This window comes from Prionailurus bengalensis, chromosome A2, assembly GCF_016509475.1.
Source record: "Prionailurus bengalensis isolate Pbe53 chromosome A2, Fcat_Pben_1.1_paternal_pri, whole genome shotgun sequence".
NCBI classification, from domain to species: domain Eukaryota; kingdom Metazoa; phylum Chordata; class Mammalia; order Carnivora; family Felidae; genus Prionailurus; species Prionailurus bengalensis.
Genome location: NC_057348.1, coordinates 97,149,582 through 97,168,977, shown reverse-complemented (window position 1 = coordinate 97,168,977; position 19,396 = coordinate 97,149,582). Strand labels below are relative to the sequence as shown.

The following is a 19,396-nucleotide window of genomic DNA, read 5'->3' as shown; positions in this document are numbered from 1 at the left end:
AGGGGGACGGAATGTGCATGCCCTCTAGGGTATGTATGAAATGATCCACTGGAGTATGGAATCTTCTATTTGTATTTATTTTCTCTCTTTTACAGTTTTTTTTCCAATGTAGGTTTTCCATTGCACATCATGTATTAGTCCCATAGTACGTAGTACGTGTATAACATTTATATATAAATAGATTAACAAAATTAGTTAAGGGCTCACATTTTTACTGATAGGGAGGCATGACTCAAAATTGATGGGTTACCAATTGAAAGAGTGGTGCTAATTAAATTTAAATTCTAGGTTCTCCTCTCCCTACACTGGAGGGCCAGGGACAGGAGATTAACTCAAGAGATGACTACCAGTGCCTGCAAACTTCAGACCTAAAGATGATCCGTAACCTTCTCAGAGAACTTAAGACACTTTCCCAGGTGCTCTTGGCTAGTCACTGGTGGAGCTGGTGCACATAACCTTGGCTGCTGGCCACAAATTATGTGCTCATTTCACCAAACTGCAGGGAAAAGTCAATCATTATGGGCGGTCGATGGCCCCATTGCAGCAGTTACTGGTGCTCCCTATGGACACTGAGTAGTTGAATCCCTGGCTGATCCAGGCACAAGGATAGAAAGCATATTTTAGCTACTTGATCAGAGGGCTAGGAAGCCGAGCTAACAATTCAGCATTAGCTCTCTCCTGTTGGTACAGTAATACCAACATATTTCAAAACAGATAGAGGGCTCTGGAAGGGTTTAGATTCATCTATGTACAAAAAAGATTTACAATGGGTTATTAAATGGGAGTTTTGAGGCTGGTTTCTCAGGAAGTGCCAACCACTCTTTCTCCCAAATTTCCCTTGGTGCCACTGTCAAAGGCAAAGTACTCATCTAGATGGATTGTTGTTCTGACCCAAAACGACATTTCCAACTTTTCTTATATATAATCCAATTTCTGAACTTCGTTTTCAGTGATATTAAGTGGAATAGCAGAAAAAAGTATTTTGGCATTAAAGATAATAAATGTGTTCTGCATTGGTCAGGTGTCCTTGCTCTTTGCCAGTGCATTAGCTGTATTGATTTTAGAATTTTAAATGACCCTTTTTACCAGACTTGATTAATGTCTCGTCCCCCAGTCTTGGCTACCTGCTCCTTCCTTCTCTCATATGCAATCTTCTTCCTTCTCAGACTGGCACGGTTAGAGGTGGTTGACCTTCATAGGACCAAGGGTCAGGAAATGTTGTGAGGAGGGTCCCTTGGGCCTGGTGATTAGTCTCTAAAGAGAGGGCTGGTGTGCCAGGGTCAAGCCTTCGGTACTTTGCCCAGGCCCCGGGAACACTCACAGTGGACCTCCTGCTTGGTAAGTACCAGACTGTTCTAATACGTGGCTTCCAGAGAAGAAGCCTCTGGCCAGACACAGAGCGTTTGAAAGTGAAATTAGATCTCTGGCAAAAGCTGACCAGCTAAACCCAAATGTCACTATTACTGCATGAAGCTAAGGTTAATTTTCTGGGATTCCCTCTCATTAATTAATAGTGTCCTCCGCTATCCTCACAGGACACTTGGTTTAAAATTGTGTTCACACATTATTTTATTCTCTCTCTGCAACTAAACTGCGAAATCCCTGAGGATGCCGCTGCTTGGTATGTATGGCCTTGTGCGCCCCTTTCTGATGCCCCCCAGTGTGGCTGGGTCACTGTGAGTGATGACTCTTAGGTTAGGGTTTTCTTCTCTTTCAGAAGATGAATGGGTGGGAGGTGGACCACTGTTTCCCCGGAGATGGCTACTTCTCAGCCAGGATTGTTTTCGCTTGTTGGCTGCTTATTTCTTTTCATAATATTTTAAGGCTAAATTTGTTGTAAATGATAAAGGTGATATAGCTATATCATAGCAAATCTGGAAAATTCAGGCATAAAAGTCATTCCTGTCATTACTCCATGAATGCGCCTACTCCTAGCATTTTTACACGCATGTTTGATATATTTCTAATGACAGTGTACTTGAAAATGATATTTTAAAGATTGTAATATCCTGTTCTAAGCATTTTTTGTTGTTTAACTACCCTCATAAATGTTATTGGGTTATCAACACTTATTTCACTGTTTTCCCATTGCTTTCTATTAGATATACCATTATTCATTCCTCATTAGTATTTATTGGCTATACCATCATTTATTTCCTCATTATTATTTTATCAGATATACCCTTATTTATTGAACTATTTTTTCTGTAGTCCCAACTGATGACTAAATGATTATTAATGACTCTTGGCTTAAGAAATCTGCCTGTTTGGATTCAGTTTGACAAAGAGCATTATTATTATTATCATCTAACGTAGTGTTTGGCTCATAGCTGGTACTCAGGAAATGGCTTCTTCCTTCTTTGCTTTCACCCTTTACGCTAACTTTCTTGGATTGTGACCTGAGGGCAAGGCATGTTGAAGGATGCCTTCAACAGAGATGTCTAACTGGTTATCGTGTAAGCTTGCCCTGGCCATTTTAATTACTAATTTGTAAGGAGTACTCATATTCTGATATACAGGGGTTTGGTTTTCTTTGTATCATTTGGTCAGCTATATTGGTTCATTCTTGCCGGATACAAAATGTTAGAGCCACAAACGGTTGTGGAAATCACTGGGTACAGTGGCTTCCTGATGGATGTACCTCAGAATTTTGCAGGGTTCTTAGGAATACTGATTCCCTACTAAATCTTAATTTGGTGGCTGAGGACTGGGAATCTGCATTCTAATAAGCATCCCTGTGTTCAGATTCAGGTGGCGGGAAGGACCATAATTGGAAGTTACCGTTTGGGTAATAGACTATGCTAACTTTTTAGACTTGATGTTAGATTTTCATCATGTTCAGTCTTTTGCTTTTAAAACTAATTGAATCTTGAGATGACTTATTTCAGGAGGCAAATATTACAATCCCAATTATGTTCTGCAACAGGAAATAAGCTCTAAATGAATCTTAACATTTTACTTGACACATCACTCTGTTTAAGTGTATTAAAGATGTCATTGAAAGGTGCAGGGGAGGAAAATGAACTTGATTTGGCAGGTAGGTGTTCATGGTACTATTATCCACAACTGTCTGTGCTGATTGACAGCACACACATTACCTCCTCACACGCATTGTACTCAGTTGCATCAGATTTAAGTGTATGGCATTTTTACTGAATATTTGAAACTGTTTTAGTTAATAGTATTAATTGTGCATAGACCAACTTTCAGCCACTGCTTCAAAGTACTTAATAGACAATAAACCAGAAGGTTCTGTGGATCTCTGCTTAGAGTAAACTTAGGTCTACAATACCATTTGCTTAAGTATTATACATTTTGAGCAGGGCAAGTGTTTATAGTTCAGAGAAGGAAACTTCCCTGTATTAGATAGGGAAGTTGAGGGGCAGAAAGGTGAAACGCTCAAGGTCCCTTGACCGCAAGAAGCAGAGTCAGAATTGGGGCTCAGACCTCCTGGGTCCTTGTTCTCTGCTCTTTCTATTATACCACACTGCCCTTTTTGCATAGTTTCTATCTAATGAGAAACAGTCTAGCGGCTGGTAGAGATGCTATAATCCATATTTATATTGCAAAGAGCATCGAAGCAAGGAATTCTACTCAGCATTTTCTTTTGGAAAACCAAACATGCTTTATTTCATTTTTTTCACAATTTATTTAAACATCTCACATATACAAAATAGGTACAATTTAATCTTTCTGCTTGTCCGAGAAACAAGGCTTCTTTTTGGTACCATGGGAGAGGATGAAAATGAGACTGGCAAAGAACAAATGCTGAATTTAAAGAAGAGGACGAGGTTGGGCAAGCAATCTGCATACTTTTATCTGGGAAGAAGATGTAAAATACTGATGCTAAATCAAATGAAGAAAGAACACACACCGCAACCCATTACAGAGGAGTCTTTCTTCTCAGAGTCCTCTAGCACCATCAACAGTCTTCAAGTATCTGAAATACTGGTAGCACCTTTGTATTTGGAACAAAACAAAACAAGTACCTCAGCTCATCTCCGTCTAGGTCAGCACCTAATGGTGTGGATCACACTCATAGGAAAGTGTTTTGAGGTAGTTTTAAACCTTTGGAAGTCTGGGTTTTAAACTTCCCTCTGTGGAAGATATTCAAAAGCCACAAGTGGTGCAAATTGTTCATGGTTTTTATTTTATTTTTCAATTTTTATTTTGGTTTTCTTACAAAGGTTGACATTTTCCACAACAGGTGTAAGAGTGTTGAAAAAAGTTCCAAATCTTTGGGGGGAAGGGAGGGAATGAATGAAATCGTATTGCACTATGCTCTGATCAATCCTTCTCCTTCTCTTTTGCCCACAATTTAAGCAAATAGATGTGCAGGGGAAATGAAATGGAAGGACTCAGCTCTCAGTTAAAAAAGAAGAAAAAGAAATGGCAAAGAGAGAAAGTTTTTTTCGGACTTCTTTTGTTTTCTTTTTAATTTAGGTTGAGTTCATTTATTTGAAACAGACTGGGCCAACGTCCACCCTGATTTCTTGGTCAGCACCACCGATGTCCAAAGGTGCAATATCAAGGATAGGCAGGCGGGATGGCTTATTTGTTTTGTATTCGATGATTGTCTTTTTCCATTCATTTGTCTTTTTCTGTTTAAAAGAGGAAAAAAAGTACATATATGAAAAGCAGCACTATTTCTACATCTAGTATCGTCAGAACCTTAGATATTTAAGAACCACTTTTGGGCTTGTTCATTCCGAAGAAGTTTTCCCAAGGTCAACATGTTCTCTTTGCAACAGAAATATCAGGGGTGTCTTTAGGGAGAGCAGTTTCTTACCAGTCTAATTTTTTAAAAGAAAATTTCAATACGTATTCCACGTGGCTTACTGCTACATTATCGTTTTTGGGGTGTGCGTGTGTGGGTAAGGGAGAACCAGGTGGGTATTGCAGGCTGCTGCAAGTAAATTTTAATTTTTCTGCAATGTCTAGCATATTGTAGAGAAAAATCGCATGCACGCCATACTAATACGTAAAATAAAATACATATAGCCATAAGTGATAGCTTGGGACCTTTTAACCTCAAGTAATTTTAAATTGTGGGCAGACATCATCATTTAACAAACTCATGTTTAAAGAAAAACAGCTAGTGCATGGACACTGTATACATTTTAGCATTGCAGAGAATTTCAGAAGGCAAGGTCTGATAAGAACACTCAGAATTTAATTTAAATAAATACAGTTATGAAAATAGATTTAGTAAGTTAGGTCTCTTATTCATCCGTTTATGGTCTTATTCATTCATTACAGTCTAAGTTAAAACTCCATCTCCCCACCTCCAAAATACACTCCCCAAATAAGCATATCCCCACATTTCACTATTACTTACAGAGCAGCCGTCTACAAGAACAGTGTAAGTGAACCTGCTGTTGCCCTCGGCAACAAGTTCAACATCGTTGGAGCCTTGCAGAATGACAGCCTTTTTCAGGTTGCCAGTCTCTTCATCCATGTATGCAATGCTGTTCTTGCAGTGGTAGGTGATGTTTTGAGAGGCATGGTTGGCCAGCAGGCGCATGAAGGCAAGTTGAGTAGCCATTTCCTTGGTGGTGACTCCTTCAACATTATATTCAAACTACAGAAAATAAGATAGAAATTCTAGTTAAGTGGAGATGGCCTCAGGTACTAAGAGTCAAAAAAAAAATGTCTGGTATAGGGAGGAATAATGGACTCAGAGCTGACCTTGGGAAAAAGGTACTTTTCCAGGAAACTCAATTCACTGGTCTTTGAAATATTAGTTACTTAGAAGGGACATAGGAACTACCAGGCTGAGGCAAGATCATCTCAAAAAGGTACCTGTTCTAGATAAGGTATTTTTAATGGGTATGTATCTTCTTTAGAATAAGAGAACAAGGAGACAGAGATTCAGACCTCTTTCTTTTTCTGTAATCCCCACCAGGAGGCATGAAATAAAGTTGGTGAAAAGATTTGATTAAAAATTCAGAAAAGCACATGTTCTGAAAATATACATTCATGGGTACAGGGATGCATATGCTGGCCAGTACTTCCTCACACTAAATGTCATTAGTCAGTTTCTCCAGGGATTATCAGTAGAGCCAAATTTGCAGAATAACTTTGAATTGTGTGGGTACGTTCAATCAATCCATCTTTAATGTACAATCCCAGGTTAGAACTGGAACCCAAGAAAAGAGCAGGTTCTTTTAACAATCCCATTTGGGTAAAGGACTAAAATGTAGATCATTAAAGAGCAAACAATCTTAATAATATTATTTAGTAGGAGAAGGAATGTTTGTAGGATTCCTCACCTGGGTACCACCATTGATAGTTTCTCCTAACCACACGTGCTTCTTGACCTTGGAATTTCTGTACCAGTTCTTGGCTAGGATGTTTTCAGGTTGAGCCCGGATACAGGTTTCACCAGTAGAGAAATCACAGTATACTTTGATAGCATCCATAGTGCATCCTTGGTTAGGGTCAATCCAGTAGTAACCTTTAAAAAAGACAAGACCTAGCTCATAAAACTTATTGAGTGGACTATAGGTTCTAATAATTACTAGACCAAGATTTTGATTCTTATAAGTAACATTGTCTACCCTACATTTAATAGGAAGAGGATGGCTACTTTCCAGATTAGACAGTTCCTTCTCCCCTCTCCTCCGTGAAACATCAAATCAGAGTATATGAAAAATACACATTAAGAGAAACCTGAAACTGGATGCTGGTGAAGAAGAAAATGCTTCTAATTAGGCATGATTCTATATAATGCAATTTTTACCCAAAACCTTTTCATTCTACATGTCAGTGGGAACTGACTTTGCAAAGCCCAGCTTGTGAGAAGGGCCATTCTGGCTTGGATATCTTGACCTACCACTGCTCCACTCGGGGTGGCTAAGTCTCAAGTCACGGCATGTGCGAGCTGGGTTCTTCCTAGAGCCTTCAGGAGTAAGAAGGGTCTCAATCTGGTTGTTGAGAGATTTCAGAGTAGCATCAACTTCATAATCCTTGGGTCTGAGAGAAGGTGGTGAGCGAGGCTGGTCAGCCCTGTAGAAGTCCCCTTCGTAACCAAAATCATAACCACCACCACTTGGGCCAGGAGGTCCAGGAGGGCCAGGGGGACCAGGGGGGCCCTGCAAAGGTGAACATGAGAAAAAGGAGGTTTTGTATTTGGTCACAGTGAGAGACCTCAGTGACAGCAGATTTTCAGTCGAGCATCACACACAAGCATGTTCTAATAAGTAAAAAAGAACTAAGTCCATGTAAATAAACAACTTGATCTCAGACATACTTGCAGGGATGGGCCTAAACAACGTATCACATACAGATAATTTTTACACGTTTTAGAACTAACATGTGGCAGTGGGGGACAACTTTAATGTGTTGTCGTAACCATCTTGGTTTAGTCTGAAGAAGATATTCCTTAGGTCTGTGATGCTCTTTATTATTTCCCAAAACGATACTTACAGCAGGACCTTGGCTACCCTGAGAGCCACGAACGCCGGCAGGTCCGACTGAACCAGGATGTCCAGTGCGACCGTCTTTGCCCATAGGGCCAGAAGGACCAGCAGGGCCCTAGGGAAGAAGGACGCTGGGTCTGAGTGAGTCAGTAAAAACCCCACAAGGAAGCAGAGGCCTGGGCTCAGTGCCTGGCATAAACTCCATTTCAGAGATAAATGTCTCTTAGATTGACTTACCCTAGGACCAGCAGGACCCACAGAGCCAGGAGCACCTTGATCGCCATGTTGGCCCTTTAAAGAGAGAACAGGAAAATCACACTTTCAGAACACGTGTCGACAAATAGGTTTTTTTAAATTGAATGGAAAACTTTAGTTTCAATGGACTCTGGATTGAGAAAATTGAAAATGTAAAATGGGGCTCTTTTCTCCCATTATGTCTATTATATTCAATTATATTTTTTTCTACAAGCTATTTCAGCAGTGCAATATTAGTCATTCCTCTAATTATATTTATTTTAAGTGGGGTTGAAGGACATTGTTGCCAAGAGATTTTAATATATGTATATTTCAATTTCCCTTAACCCTCACCTTTTTGTGTTGGGATGAAATGGCATTAATCTCTGCGAGATGGAGTGAACCAGAGAATGGGAAATGAATATGATGTAGGACATTTCAGAACAACGGCAGCGAAAATTTGAGGGAAATCTTTTAAGATCCGTATACATGCATGATGTCCACATTTTACTTACAGCAAGACCAGGAAGACCTTGCAGTCCATTGTGTCCCTTTAAGCCAGGAAGACCTCTAGGCCCCTTGTCACCAGGCTCTCCTTTATCACCTCGAATACCTTGTGGGCCCTGTATAGAAAAAAGAAGGGCGGATAGGACATTTACTTCTTTAGAAAATGAGACTCCCGTGCCCACAAATACTGCTTAATCTGTTTACAAAGCAACTCAGGATGTGCAAAGGTTTAAAAGCCATGGGGGTGTTATCTATTCCCTTAATCTGCTTTAGTTGAGCTTCCTGTGAAGTGGCTAGATTTTTGTGAATATTTAAAACAAGCAGAAAGGATTTGAAATAGAAGAGACTTAGAAGCTATTTGTAGCAATTCTCAACATGGACTACATTTTTAAAAAAATATGAAGTCTAGCCTGTATATTATTTATTTCCTTCACAGACAGTCTGGACTGAGGCTCCTTAAATGTTAATTTGTAAAGAAATCATCACCATGTACATACAGTAGGACCTCTTGGACCAACAGCACCAACGGGACCAACAACACCAGCAGGACCCTGTGAGTTGAAAAAGAAAAACATAACTGATCAGCCAAGCCCAAAACTCTCCTCCCCAAGCCCCCACAGTTCCCAAGTGTGGGGAGGTCACAAGGGAAGCCTACAAAGATGGCAGCACAAAGGGACTGGTATTTACAAACTTACAGGTTCACCACGGTTTCCATGTTTTCCAGTGGGACCCACGGGGCCATGAGGACCAGGTGCGCCCACAGCGCCAACTGGACCAATGTTGCCAGGGTAACCGCGTTCTCCCTACCAAAGGCAAAGTGAAGTTTAGCATCAAACTGTCCTGTGTTTTAGTCACTTTTCAACTGGAGAAAGACAGAGAGGTATACTGACCTTGTGTCCAGGTTGACCGTCGCGGCCTGGGGGACCATCATTCCCAGGGTTGCCCTGTGAAGACACCACACCAATGAAGGCACTTAGTGAGGCTCTTTAACCCACCAGCCCCTATAGTTCAGCTCCTCCGTCTTCATCACTCCCAGTGCTCACTAGTGAACCCACTTTCAGACTGTTAAAAGACAGGAGCAAGAACTTGCCAACCTAGTTTCTTTTAGAGGTGTTTTGGATATTTTGGCCAACTTTGAAGCATGCTCTTCAAAGACCCATCCATCCCCCAGTCCAAGTAATTTTTCGTATTTTCAATACCAGGAGTGGTCAGTACATGCTGATTTAATGGAGAAACAGACCATCTTGTTCCAAAACTTGGAACAAGAGGAACTCAGCTCAGGATATGATGTTGCACATAATGAAACACAGATAGGTTTTCTAGCTATGTTTATGTAGTTAGTATGTAGTCTGGTATGACAAACCAAGCGTCATACTCACATCGCGACCAGCTTCACCAGGAGCACCATTGACTCCAGGTGCGCCCACAGCACCAGAGGGACCACGAGCCCCAGGTGGACCAGCGATGCCGAGAGGTCCAGGTTCACCCTAGAGGCAGAGAACACAAAACAACATTCTTCTTATTGGATTGAGAGCAAACCTCATCCTTCCTAAACAACCCTGGCGAGGAGATTCCAGTTTGCAAGGAGAAGGTACAGTGAGACTGAATGGGTCACAAAATGGTAAGAAGTGTCATCAGTGTTATCCTTGCCCTCATCCTACACACTCAGATGGTCAGCTTTATTGAATTTTGGAATGCTGTTCTGTACAGGTGAGCCTAGTTACGTCCGATATCCCAAATGAAATGAATTCATAAAGTTGCGAGAGTTTATGGAGGTGAGCTGAGCCCTAGCTGCTGTCATGTATAGGATTTAATGGAATGATTCAGAACTTCCAGAGCTTCATTCTTCCAACAGGATAAATGATGCCAGCATTTCACACTGCAGAGGAGTAAATGCAATTAGAGCTTATATAGTTCTTAAGCATGTAAAAAGAACAAAAATCATTCTGCATAATATTAAGCTGTATCTTTATAGCGTGTGTCTAAGTAAGGTGGTATTAAAGCTTCTTAGATAAGTGACATGTGATCTGTATAAAGAAAATGCCATGAATAAAAAATCTTAAGTGGAGTTATTCAGTGATCAATCTGTCACATCTGAAGTGGCAGCTTTTAAAATCTTTTATTATGTTAATGAGAATAAGAATGGTGTCAAACACTTACCACAGATCCAGAAACACCTGGTAGACCACGTTCACCTCTAGAGCCTGGGAGACCCAGAATACCAGGAGCACCAAGAAGACCTTGAGGACCAGGGGTTCCAGGGGGTCCCTGAACAAGAGGAAAAATACCATTACTAATAAGCCCCTCAGTGACAATACGGGTTGGCTTGAGGATTGTGAGAATGCGCTATCCTCGGTTTAGAAAAAAGCTAGTGACCTTCTATTAGTAGGATGTATCCTTGGATATCTTTTCTCTAGTGATGAGTTTCATGTTGGCAAGTATATTTCTTTGTACCCAGTTCCTCCCTGACACCAATAGAACGACATTAAAGAATATGTGGTTGTGATTAATGAAGCCATCTGGGGTAGTGAAATAGAGTTTTTATGGAATCTATGCCAAGATGCAGATTTTGACCTCGGCCTCTAACTGAACCAGGTCTAAGAAAGACACATTTCAGAGTAACAACGATACTGAACAATGCATGTTTAAGGAATTGGTAGCTTGCTGAGATTTGATAAATTTACAATAGGATGACCATGGCAATGGGATTCTGTTCAGTTCCCAGTACCAGTAAGGTGCCATTTTGATAAAAGAGTGAGTTCCCTCATTTATTGTCATCCCCATCTCATGCCTTCTGAGCAACTGCTGAAGCTATGACACCTCAGTATCTGTTGGACAGATTTCCTGGCTCAAATTGAGCTCTACTTGAAAGCCTGCAACACTCATCAACAAATATATGCCACTTGAAGATCTGTGTAAGGCTTTATTTTAATTCAACACAAGGTATTAAGAAAGAGAAGCTTGAAATCACTTACAGCAGTTCCAGGCTCTCCAGAGGGACCCTTCTCACCAGCAAAGCCAGGGGGACCAGATGCACCTGTTTCCCCTGTTCGGCCAACTGGACCTTGGTCACCCCGAGGCCCACGAAGTCCTTCTTTACCAGCAGCACCAGGGGGACCAGGAGGGCCAGTGATACCCTGTGAGCAAATGGCAAGGTTATTTATCCTCAGTTAATCATCACAGACCTGGGAGAGAGCAGCTGAGGTTCCAGATATTAAGATGCAAACAGTGTGAAGCAACAGGATGATACCCTGACCATTTGGGGGACATGTTTAGGGTTTGTAGTAGTCTTTCTTATGGAGAGAAGCAGCTCCCATCCTTTCTCCGAAGGTTATGGCAAAATGAATAACTGAAGCAGAGGCTATGGCAAATGTTGGTGAGGAAAAGCAATGCTGTGCTACCAGGATCCTGGCATATTGGAATCAGAACTATGTAGAGTTCGAAGAGTTAGTCGTCAATGAATGGGACTTTGGGTTTTGGAGGACTCTGCTCATTTCTTTTTGAAGAAAGACAATACTGGAATTTTGTTCATAATTGAGGAATCACATATGCTCTCAACTAGGTTTAATTAAATGCCTACAGGGAATGAAGATTTTTCTGTTATGAACCTGTAAAAGGATTCCAAGAAATCAACATCTTTGTGATTTTTTTCCCTGAAACCTTAACCGGAAGACTTAATCCTTGGTAATTAATTAAATTCTCTTGAGTCCTGACAGGAGAGTCTGAATCAGAATTAAATTAGAGGCCAAACCACCTTTAAATTCTGGAACAATTATACCTTAACAACGGAGGCAGAATGTTGGCCATAAAGGGTAATTAGATATAGAAATATCTGATATGTGACTAAAACTGTTCTGTTTTTTTTTATTTTTAACGAAGAGACCGTGCCCCTAAAAAGGGACTTGTGTTCACATGAATAAAAGACTCTTAAGCCGATATTATAAAATATAATTTGTGATGATTTTGCCTTAATGGTTCAGGAAAACTGATTTCAGACCAGGAAAGTAATAGCAAAATATTAGTAGCGTGTTTCTAGAGAGCTTCTTACCAATTTCCTATTAGAGGCAAGGTTGTTTGGCTAAATGACACATTTTGAAGTGATTTACTTACAGAGGGTCCAGGAGGACCAGTCCGTCCAGCAGCACCAGGGAAACCAGTAGCACCCTAAGAACCAAGCACATTAAAATTCCACAATCAATGGCAGCTCTAGGGATGTAAGATGGAAACTTCTCCTCTGACAATTCCTCAATACACATGACCACAGATAGACCAAGGAGTAGGTGGTGGCACCCTCCTATAGGGTATTATTTAACAAGAACCCCCCAAAAAATTAAAAAAAAAAGAAAAAAGGGGGTGCCTGGGTGGCTCAGTCGGTTAAGCGTCCGACTTCAGCCCAGGTCACGATCTCGCGGTCCGTGAGTTCGAGCCCCGCGTCGGGCTCTGGGCTGATGGCTCAGAGCCTGGAGCCTGCTTCAGATTCTGTGTCTCCCTCTCTCTCTCTCTGCCCCTCCCCCGTTCATGCTCTGTCTCTCTCTGTCTCAAAAATAAATAAAAACGGTAAAAAAAAAATTAAAAAAAAAAACAAGAACCCCAAAGACCTTCCATCTCTACACAGCTTTCCGACCAGCGTGCCCCAATTGCAACATCCATATTTTGCATTAAGGCTCTGATGGTCCTTTTTGAAATGCCGGTATGTAACCTGATGGTTTTAAGAACAAGAAGACACCATGCCATTATTACACACTGATGTGCATACGTTAATAAATGTCTTAACCACTTGGCTGGGTGCAAAAGAAGTGGACACTGGATAAGTAATTTTGTTTACACAGGAAGGTACAACAAAAGACCATGAGTATTAATTGCTGTCCAGCAAGAGCAGGAAGGAGTCAGTGCAGTTCATTCCTTGGGAGGTCTGGGTCTTTAAGGAGTCTGCATAACAGCACTGGGTGCCAAGAGAAAGGGCATGGTCAGGCAGGAGAAGGGGAGCATCGTCAAAAGGATAAAGAGAAATATTTTTACCCATTTCACAATTCAACAACCTGGCATTAACTTTGGTTATTGCCTCAGGTGAGGGGTAGCAACATACACTACACTGAGCTCCAGTTGGGATTAAGTTAATATCCCTTGGCCTGACTATCACTTCAACACCAGAATATCTTCAGATAAAGTTAACTTGAATTTAAAGAGTCTCCTTATTATAGTCCAAAATTAACCAAAAATCTCCAAAGTTTCAAGGTTTTCATAGATTCTAAAGAAAGAAATGTCCTCCATTATAAATACTCACAGGAGGGCCACCATCACCACGACTGCCAGCAGGACCAGGGGGACCATTTGGACCCTACAGGGAAATTGACAAAAAAAGATGGGGTCAAATCACAAAAGAGTTCTTCTACATGTTGCTTTTTTATTCAAAGGTATCATTCCTATATCTATTAGAAGCAAATCCCGAAATCAAAAATGATAATCTGTGTCATAAGATAAGTGTCCTTTTTTCAGTGTTACCACCCTCATGGGGTTACCAAAGAAGTAAGATGAGACAATATTTATGAAATTTCTATAAATTATAAAGCAGTATGCAAATGCTAACTCTTACATTCCTGGTGTAGTTACAGTAGGCACTTGATTGATATAGGTAGAATGATAAGATTTCAAGGGTAACTACACAGGCTGTGTTGACCGCCAATGAATTCAACTTACGGATGGGCCAGCAGATCCAACAGGGCCCGTGGGACCAACGGGGCCATTTTCACCCTTGGGCCCTTTGGTTCCTCTCTCTCCTTTAGCACCAGGTTGACCAGCAGCACCCTGTTAGAAAGGAATAGTTGGAGTTCAGGCATTCCAGCTCACTCTACTTGCCAGTTTGGGATGTTTTGGGGTTAACTGTCATTATGTGATACTCACAGCAGGACCAGCAAATCCGTTGGGGCCAGCGGGACCAACCTCACCACGTTCACCCTAGGTGGGAGAAGGGATTGAAGAACGTCGTAGCAGTATTAGATTCGTTCATGTCTAAAGGCTATGAGTGTCCAAAATGACCCAGGTTTCTACTTACAGGGCTACCACGAGGACCAGCAGGACCAGCGGGACCGGCAGGACCAGCTTCACCCTTTAATGGAACCAAAGATGAGCTCGTTAATGTGCTCAAAGAGGAGGTTGGGGGGGAGGGAACAGCGGTAGACAGTGGGCTCTTGTCAGGGTTTGCAGTCACATCAGAAGAGAAAACTAATGCTCATCTCAGACAGTAAAATAAAATGGATTCTTACTGTGCTTACTGTTGTATTCATTTTGGGGGCTGAAGTGGTATTGGTCATACACTTGCAAAAACACTATAAATCAGTGCCCACAATACTAGGAGGAGGACATTTTAATTTTTAGATGGACACTGAGCTGATCTATTTGCTGCAATCTGTGCAATACAATAAATAAGGTCTATTTTAAGTAGACTGTTCGATGTGAAATGGGCACACTATGTATTTTATTGATTTTTTACAATTGAAGGCTTTGAGAAGGCTCAGTGCATTAGGATATTGTTAATGGGCAACAGGGAAAGTCTTTAAAACAAATGATAGGGATTAAAGTATAGATCAGATAGCTAGCACATCTATACGAAGGGAAAGAGAACTTTAAACACACAGCATTTGTTTCCTGCTGCCCCATCACAACAGATAGGTTTTTAAATAAGTAGGCTTTATACCAAGTCATAAAAATGAATTGCTGGGGCTCCCTGGGGCTGGGGCAGGCAGGAAATTTTAGATACTGCTGTTGGCTCAGAGAGTTGCAACTCCGTGAAAATGTGTGCTTACCCGGTCACCAGTGGCTCCAGCAGGACCAGGGGCACCTACAGCACCAGGAGCACCCTAATACCAAAAGGAAATGAGTCTTATTAATAACACCCCCAGTTTCAAAAGTGACCCTTGCCATTCCCCCTTGCTGTGCTTATACAGTGACTGAACACTTTCACCACACACTCTGGATGGACATCGAGAAGGCTTTTGATGCATTTCAGTTCTAATTATCAAAACTATTAGAAGCGGCTCTCAGGAGGAAAGTATCCCAGTGACAAAGGTTATAGAAATGTGTCAGTCAAGGGCAGGTTAGGAACTGGGGAGATCTGAACTCTCTGCTCTTGTCAAATTCCCTAGAGAGCAGCAAATGAGTAGCCTTGTTTGAGACCACTAGGACTGTGTGACTCAGAGAAAGGACCATTATCAATGTGCCAGAGTGAGTTATCAGCTCTGAGGGAGGTGAGAAGAAGGACCGAGGTAGCTGACGGCCTGGAAGAACCATGTTGCCAATGCTCTGGTAGGGTTATTATACCTTTACGGGATTATCTTTGGCATCACCAGGGCAGTAACAGGTAATCGTTGGGACTGCTCTTCAGGTGATAAATTCTTAGGACATACATTTGAATAAATGGGACCTTGTTAGAGGTTTTGGCTTTTTAAAATGTAAGAGTTATCGTTTTGTTTTGTTTTGTTTTTCTAAAGCCCTATAATAATTTGAACAGTCACTTGAAATTCTATTTAACCTAGAGCTTTTGGTTTATAGTTTGTACTTCGTATAGTTAACACTAAGGAAGTTAAGAAATTCAGGTTTTGATTTTCAAAGGGATAAGTTCTGTTGAATCTTTCTTTTGGGACATGTAAAATGATATTACTATTCAGAGATCCAGGAAGGAAAGGAATACTCTTTCACTAAACCTGGATCCTTTTGTCAGTTCTATTTTGGAAAACTGCCGACCTCAAATCGAGTGAAATGTAAAAGTAAAATAAAACAAAATACCAATCTAAGTACAAACAAACAAACAAACAAACAAAATTCTACTCACACGGGCACCATCTCTGCCTGGGTTACCAATTTCACCTCTGAGACCAGTTTCACCCTGAAAGTATAAAGCAAGAGTAGCTTTTCGTTTTCCAACCAAATTTTTGAAGCAAAATTAACCTGAAGTGTTTATACCTTCAGTCGCTTACATTTTTAGTAATGTCTTGATTCCCTACTATTCTATAGAATGTTGAATGAGGAAAAAAAATTAAGGAAAAAATAATTCAAGGCCCTCTCCAGATTATTGTTAAATATTCTTTTCTAATTTCCATACACCCTCCTGAAGCATAATCAAGCAAGGTACAAATTCATGTGGACAGAATTATAAGGCAACATCACAATGGGCTTCAGTGTCTGATCACTCTTATGGCATAACTAATGCAGCAGCACGGTTGACAGCTGTTCAATATAGCTGCTTCCCATTAATTAGGGCAGGATGAGGCATTATTGTTAGTGGCATTAAAATGAGCCTCATGTATTACTCAACACCATCTGTTTGCGTGAAATTCCATGGTAGCAAGGAATTTTGCCAGATTAGTGAGTTTAGAAATGCGTAGGTGCTAGGTGGCAGAGGGAAATGCGTATTGATAGATATCAAAATGCTACCAGACCACCTACCAAGAATTGTAAAAAACTGGGCAACCCTGTGCAGCCTTCTCTGCTAGAGTTCATCAACAACATGTCTCAGGGTCCAACACTGAGAGGGTACCTTTTCTCCCTTGCCTCCAGGTATGCCGGCAGCACCCCTCTCTCCTGGGAGTCCACTGGGACCAGATGGACCAGCAGTGCCTGGAGCACCAAGCACACCAGGTTCACCCTTGAATCAAACACATGTGAAATCAATTATTTCAGTGGCAAAAGAAGAAAATGAAGACTCGAACTCTTGAAGGATTCCAATTTAAACATTTAATAGATAGCATTCTTGCCAGTTTAGAGACACAAAGGAGGGCTGTTGAAAGGAGGGAGAATCTAACAGAGGGAGATGCTATTAATGACACCGTGGCTAAAGAGAAGAGAAGTGGGAGTGGGTGGCTGTGATTTTTCTATAACCCGCTCCTAGTCCTCTTCAGGCAGGCAGGCATAGAGAAGAAGAGGGCAGGACAATAGGATGCAGAGAGTGAAAAATGTTTGCCCACAAACATTTTTCAAGGATAAGTCTCTTAGCCCACACAGGAAATAGGGAAAGAAACCTCATCAACTGCGGAGATGTTTACATTTTAATCTCCTTAAGAGCAGGAACTATAGCTTCCACTTTATATAAAAACCCTACAATTCCACATACTTAAAACCTATCGACTAACTTCTAAGATAAAAGTCTTTGGAAGTACTACCTCACCAAACCATATTTTCTTTCTTGTTTCCTCTCTCCCTCTTTCCTTTTTATTTTTTCCAATATCCTTCCACATACCAAAATAGCTTTTTGCAGCTAATCCTTACATTTTTTTCCCCTTAAAGGTAGAAATCAGGAGTAATATGAGTTGCCTTTCTTTATTGTGGTTCATCTGTTTTTCAGAAGTGTGTAATTCTATCTATTTTAAAATCTAAACCACAGATTCTGTTTTGAAATACAAGTTGCCAGGCTTATGTTTTGGGGATGAATATATTGGCCACTTAATTTTTACCTCTTCTGTTATTAAAATTTAGACTACCTTTTGAAATTTTACTCTCTGAAGTAGCATGGTAAGAAGGTGAAACTTTGTTCTCTAAAAATACTGTCCAAAATTATATGATGTTTCTAGATTAAAATCAAAGTATGGGGTGCCTGGGTGGCTCAGTCAGGTAAGTGTCTGACTCTTGATTTCGGCTCAGGTCATGATCTCATGGTTCGTGAGATAAAGCCCCACGTCAGGCTCTGCACTGACAGCATGGAGCCTGCTTAGGATTCTCTCTCTCCAGTTTGCATGCGCACTCTCTCTCTCAAAATAAAACTAAAAAAAAAAAAAAAAAACCCAAACAACCCAAAGTATAAACAGTTTGGTGAGACAAGAGTAAACCCATACTAATTCATTTACGTATGTAGAACACTGGGATTTCCCTTCTTTTGGAATAATTCAGGTCCGCTAGAATCAGATTGTCATTTACTGTGATGGAAATCAACACAGAATTGGAAATAAAAACTCTGAAAAACAATTCATTTACTATTGTGAATGATCTAGCTACTCTAGAATATAGTGGGCCCAAGCAGCAATATGGGACACAAAATTTTACCTTGTTTCCATCAGGCCCAGGGGGTCCAGAAGGACCTCGGCTTCCAATAGGACCAGAAGGACCAGCAGCACCACTTTCACCAGGGGGCCCACGCTCCCCCTGTTAAAAAAAAAAAGAAAAGAAAAAAGAAAAGAAAAGAAAAGAAAAGACAGATATAAGTGTTGCACTGTTCAGCACTTTCAGAGATGCCATTTTTCACATCAGAGTTCATAGATTTTTAGCTTTTGAATCCTGGTCCATTAACAAATTATAGTTATTTTTCCTTAATTTCTCTGGTAGTAAAATGAACGAATGGGATGAGATAATCTCTAAAGTCTCATTCAGCTTTAGTGTTTTGTGGCTGTAACCCCGGAATGTTTTTCTTCTAGAGTACAACATTCACCTCTGGAAGTCATTCTTTTTTTTTTTTTTTTTTTTGTAATAGGTCCACAGATAAAAACAGACATCAGTTATGCTTGGTATTCATTGGGAAAGACTGTGCCATTTTAAATGAAGAGCAATGTTAGGTGTAAATAAGATGAGATATTGTCATGTCTATGCTCTCTTTTTATAACCTTATGCAATAGTGATGTAACAATTATAATATTAACAGGATGTAGATGTATATATGTGTGTGTGTGTGCATGTGTCTACCTACCTTTCTAAATATCTCTCAATTGTATGTAAATATCACCATAACATGGTGGTATTCCATGGCCCAGAATATTTAACATGTACACAGTCCACATTGCGCCTGTTTCAAAGACCTTTTTTATAACTATGGTTTTATGATACTAAGTTTGGTAACTGACCATATAATAGGATACTTGTGGGGCAAAGTGATCATTCCAGTTTTTCCAATGACTACAGACAAACCAAATCTATTTATTTTTTTTTATAAGAGCAGATTCATGATTTCGGCATTAGAGTTTGAGCATCGACATGCATTGCAAAAATTGACTTCAAATCTTAGTAAGACATTACTTTTTCTTGTTTGTCATAAATATATCATACTTGTATATATAAGTTACTGAATATAATACATATATTAGCTCATTTATGTTTCTTATAACTGTGGTTTTTGGCTAAGAAATACGAATAATTAAATTTAAATTTTTGATTTAATTTACACATCAAACATTCTCTACAGATTATGTTTAACTACAGAAGAGTCTCAGAACCTATTGCAAGGTCATCAATAGCTTTCAAAAGAAAGCACTACT

At 40.3% G+C, this 19,396-nt stretch overlaps 1 protein-coding gene across 2 annotated transcripts in view; it reads right to left on the bottom strand.

The window, feature by feature from the left end:
- Positions 1 to 4,127: 4,127 nt before the first annotated feature.
- Positions 4,128 to 19,396, bottom strand: part of COL1A2 (collagen type I alpha 2 chain) — a 35,698-nt gene continuing 20,429 nt past the window's right edge. For both annotated transcript variants that reach the window (XM_043588875.1, XM_043588876.1), the window contains 22 exons: positions 18,195 to 18,293; positions 16,696 to 16,803; positions 15,991 to 16,044; positions 14,966 to 15,019; positions 14,215 to 14,268; positions 14,064 to 14,117; positions 13,860 to 13,967; positions 13,447 to 13,500; positions 12,273 to 12,326; positions 11,138 to 11,299; positions 10,323 to 10,430; positions 9,542 to 9,649; positions 9,053 to 9,106; positions 8,858 to 8,965; positions 8,660 to 8,713; positions 8,171 to 8,278; positions 7,659 to 7,712; positions 7,429 to 7,536; positions 6,836 to 7,094; positions 6,273 to 6,457; positions 5,339 to 5,581; positions 4,128 to 4,601 (listed from right to left, as the gene is read on the bottom strand). In XM_043588875.1, the coding sequence (XP_043444810.1) occupies positions 4,455 to 4,601; positions 5,339 to 5,581; positions 6,273 to 6,457; positions 6,836 to 7,094; positions 7,429 to 7,536; positions 7,659 to 7,712; positions 8,171 to 8,278; positions 8,660 to 8,713; positions 8,858 to 8,965; positions 9,053 to 9,106; positions 9,542 to 9,649; positions 10,323 to 10,430; positions 11,138 to 11,299; positions 12,273 to 12,326; positions 13,447 to 13,500; positions 13,860 to 13,967; positions 14,064 to 14,117; positions 14,215 to 14,268; positions 14,966 to 15,019; positions 15,991 to 16,044; positions 16,696 to 16,803; positions 18,195 to 18,293 (2,337 nt within the window). In that variant the 3' untranslated portion in view covers positions 4,128 to 4,454. The remainder of the gene's footprint in view (positions 4,602 to 5,338; positions 5,582 to 6,272; positions 6,458 to 6,835; positions 7,095 to 7,428; positions 7,537 to 7,658; positions 7,713 to 8,170; positions 8,279 to 8,659; positions 8,714 to 8,857; positions 8,966 to 9,052; positions 9,107 to 9,541; positions 9,650 to 10,322; positions 10,431 to 11,137; positions 11,300 to 12,272; positions 12,327 to 13,446; positions 13,501 to 13,859; positions 13,968 to 14,063; positions 14,118 to 14,214; positions 14,269 to 14,965; positions 15,020 to 15,990; positions 16,045 to 16,695; positions 16,804 to 18,194; positions 18,294 to 19,396) is intronic.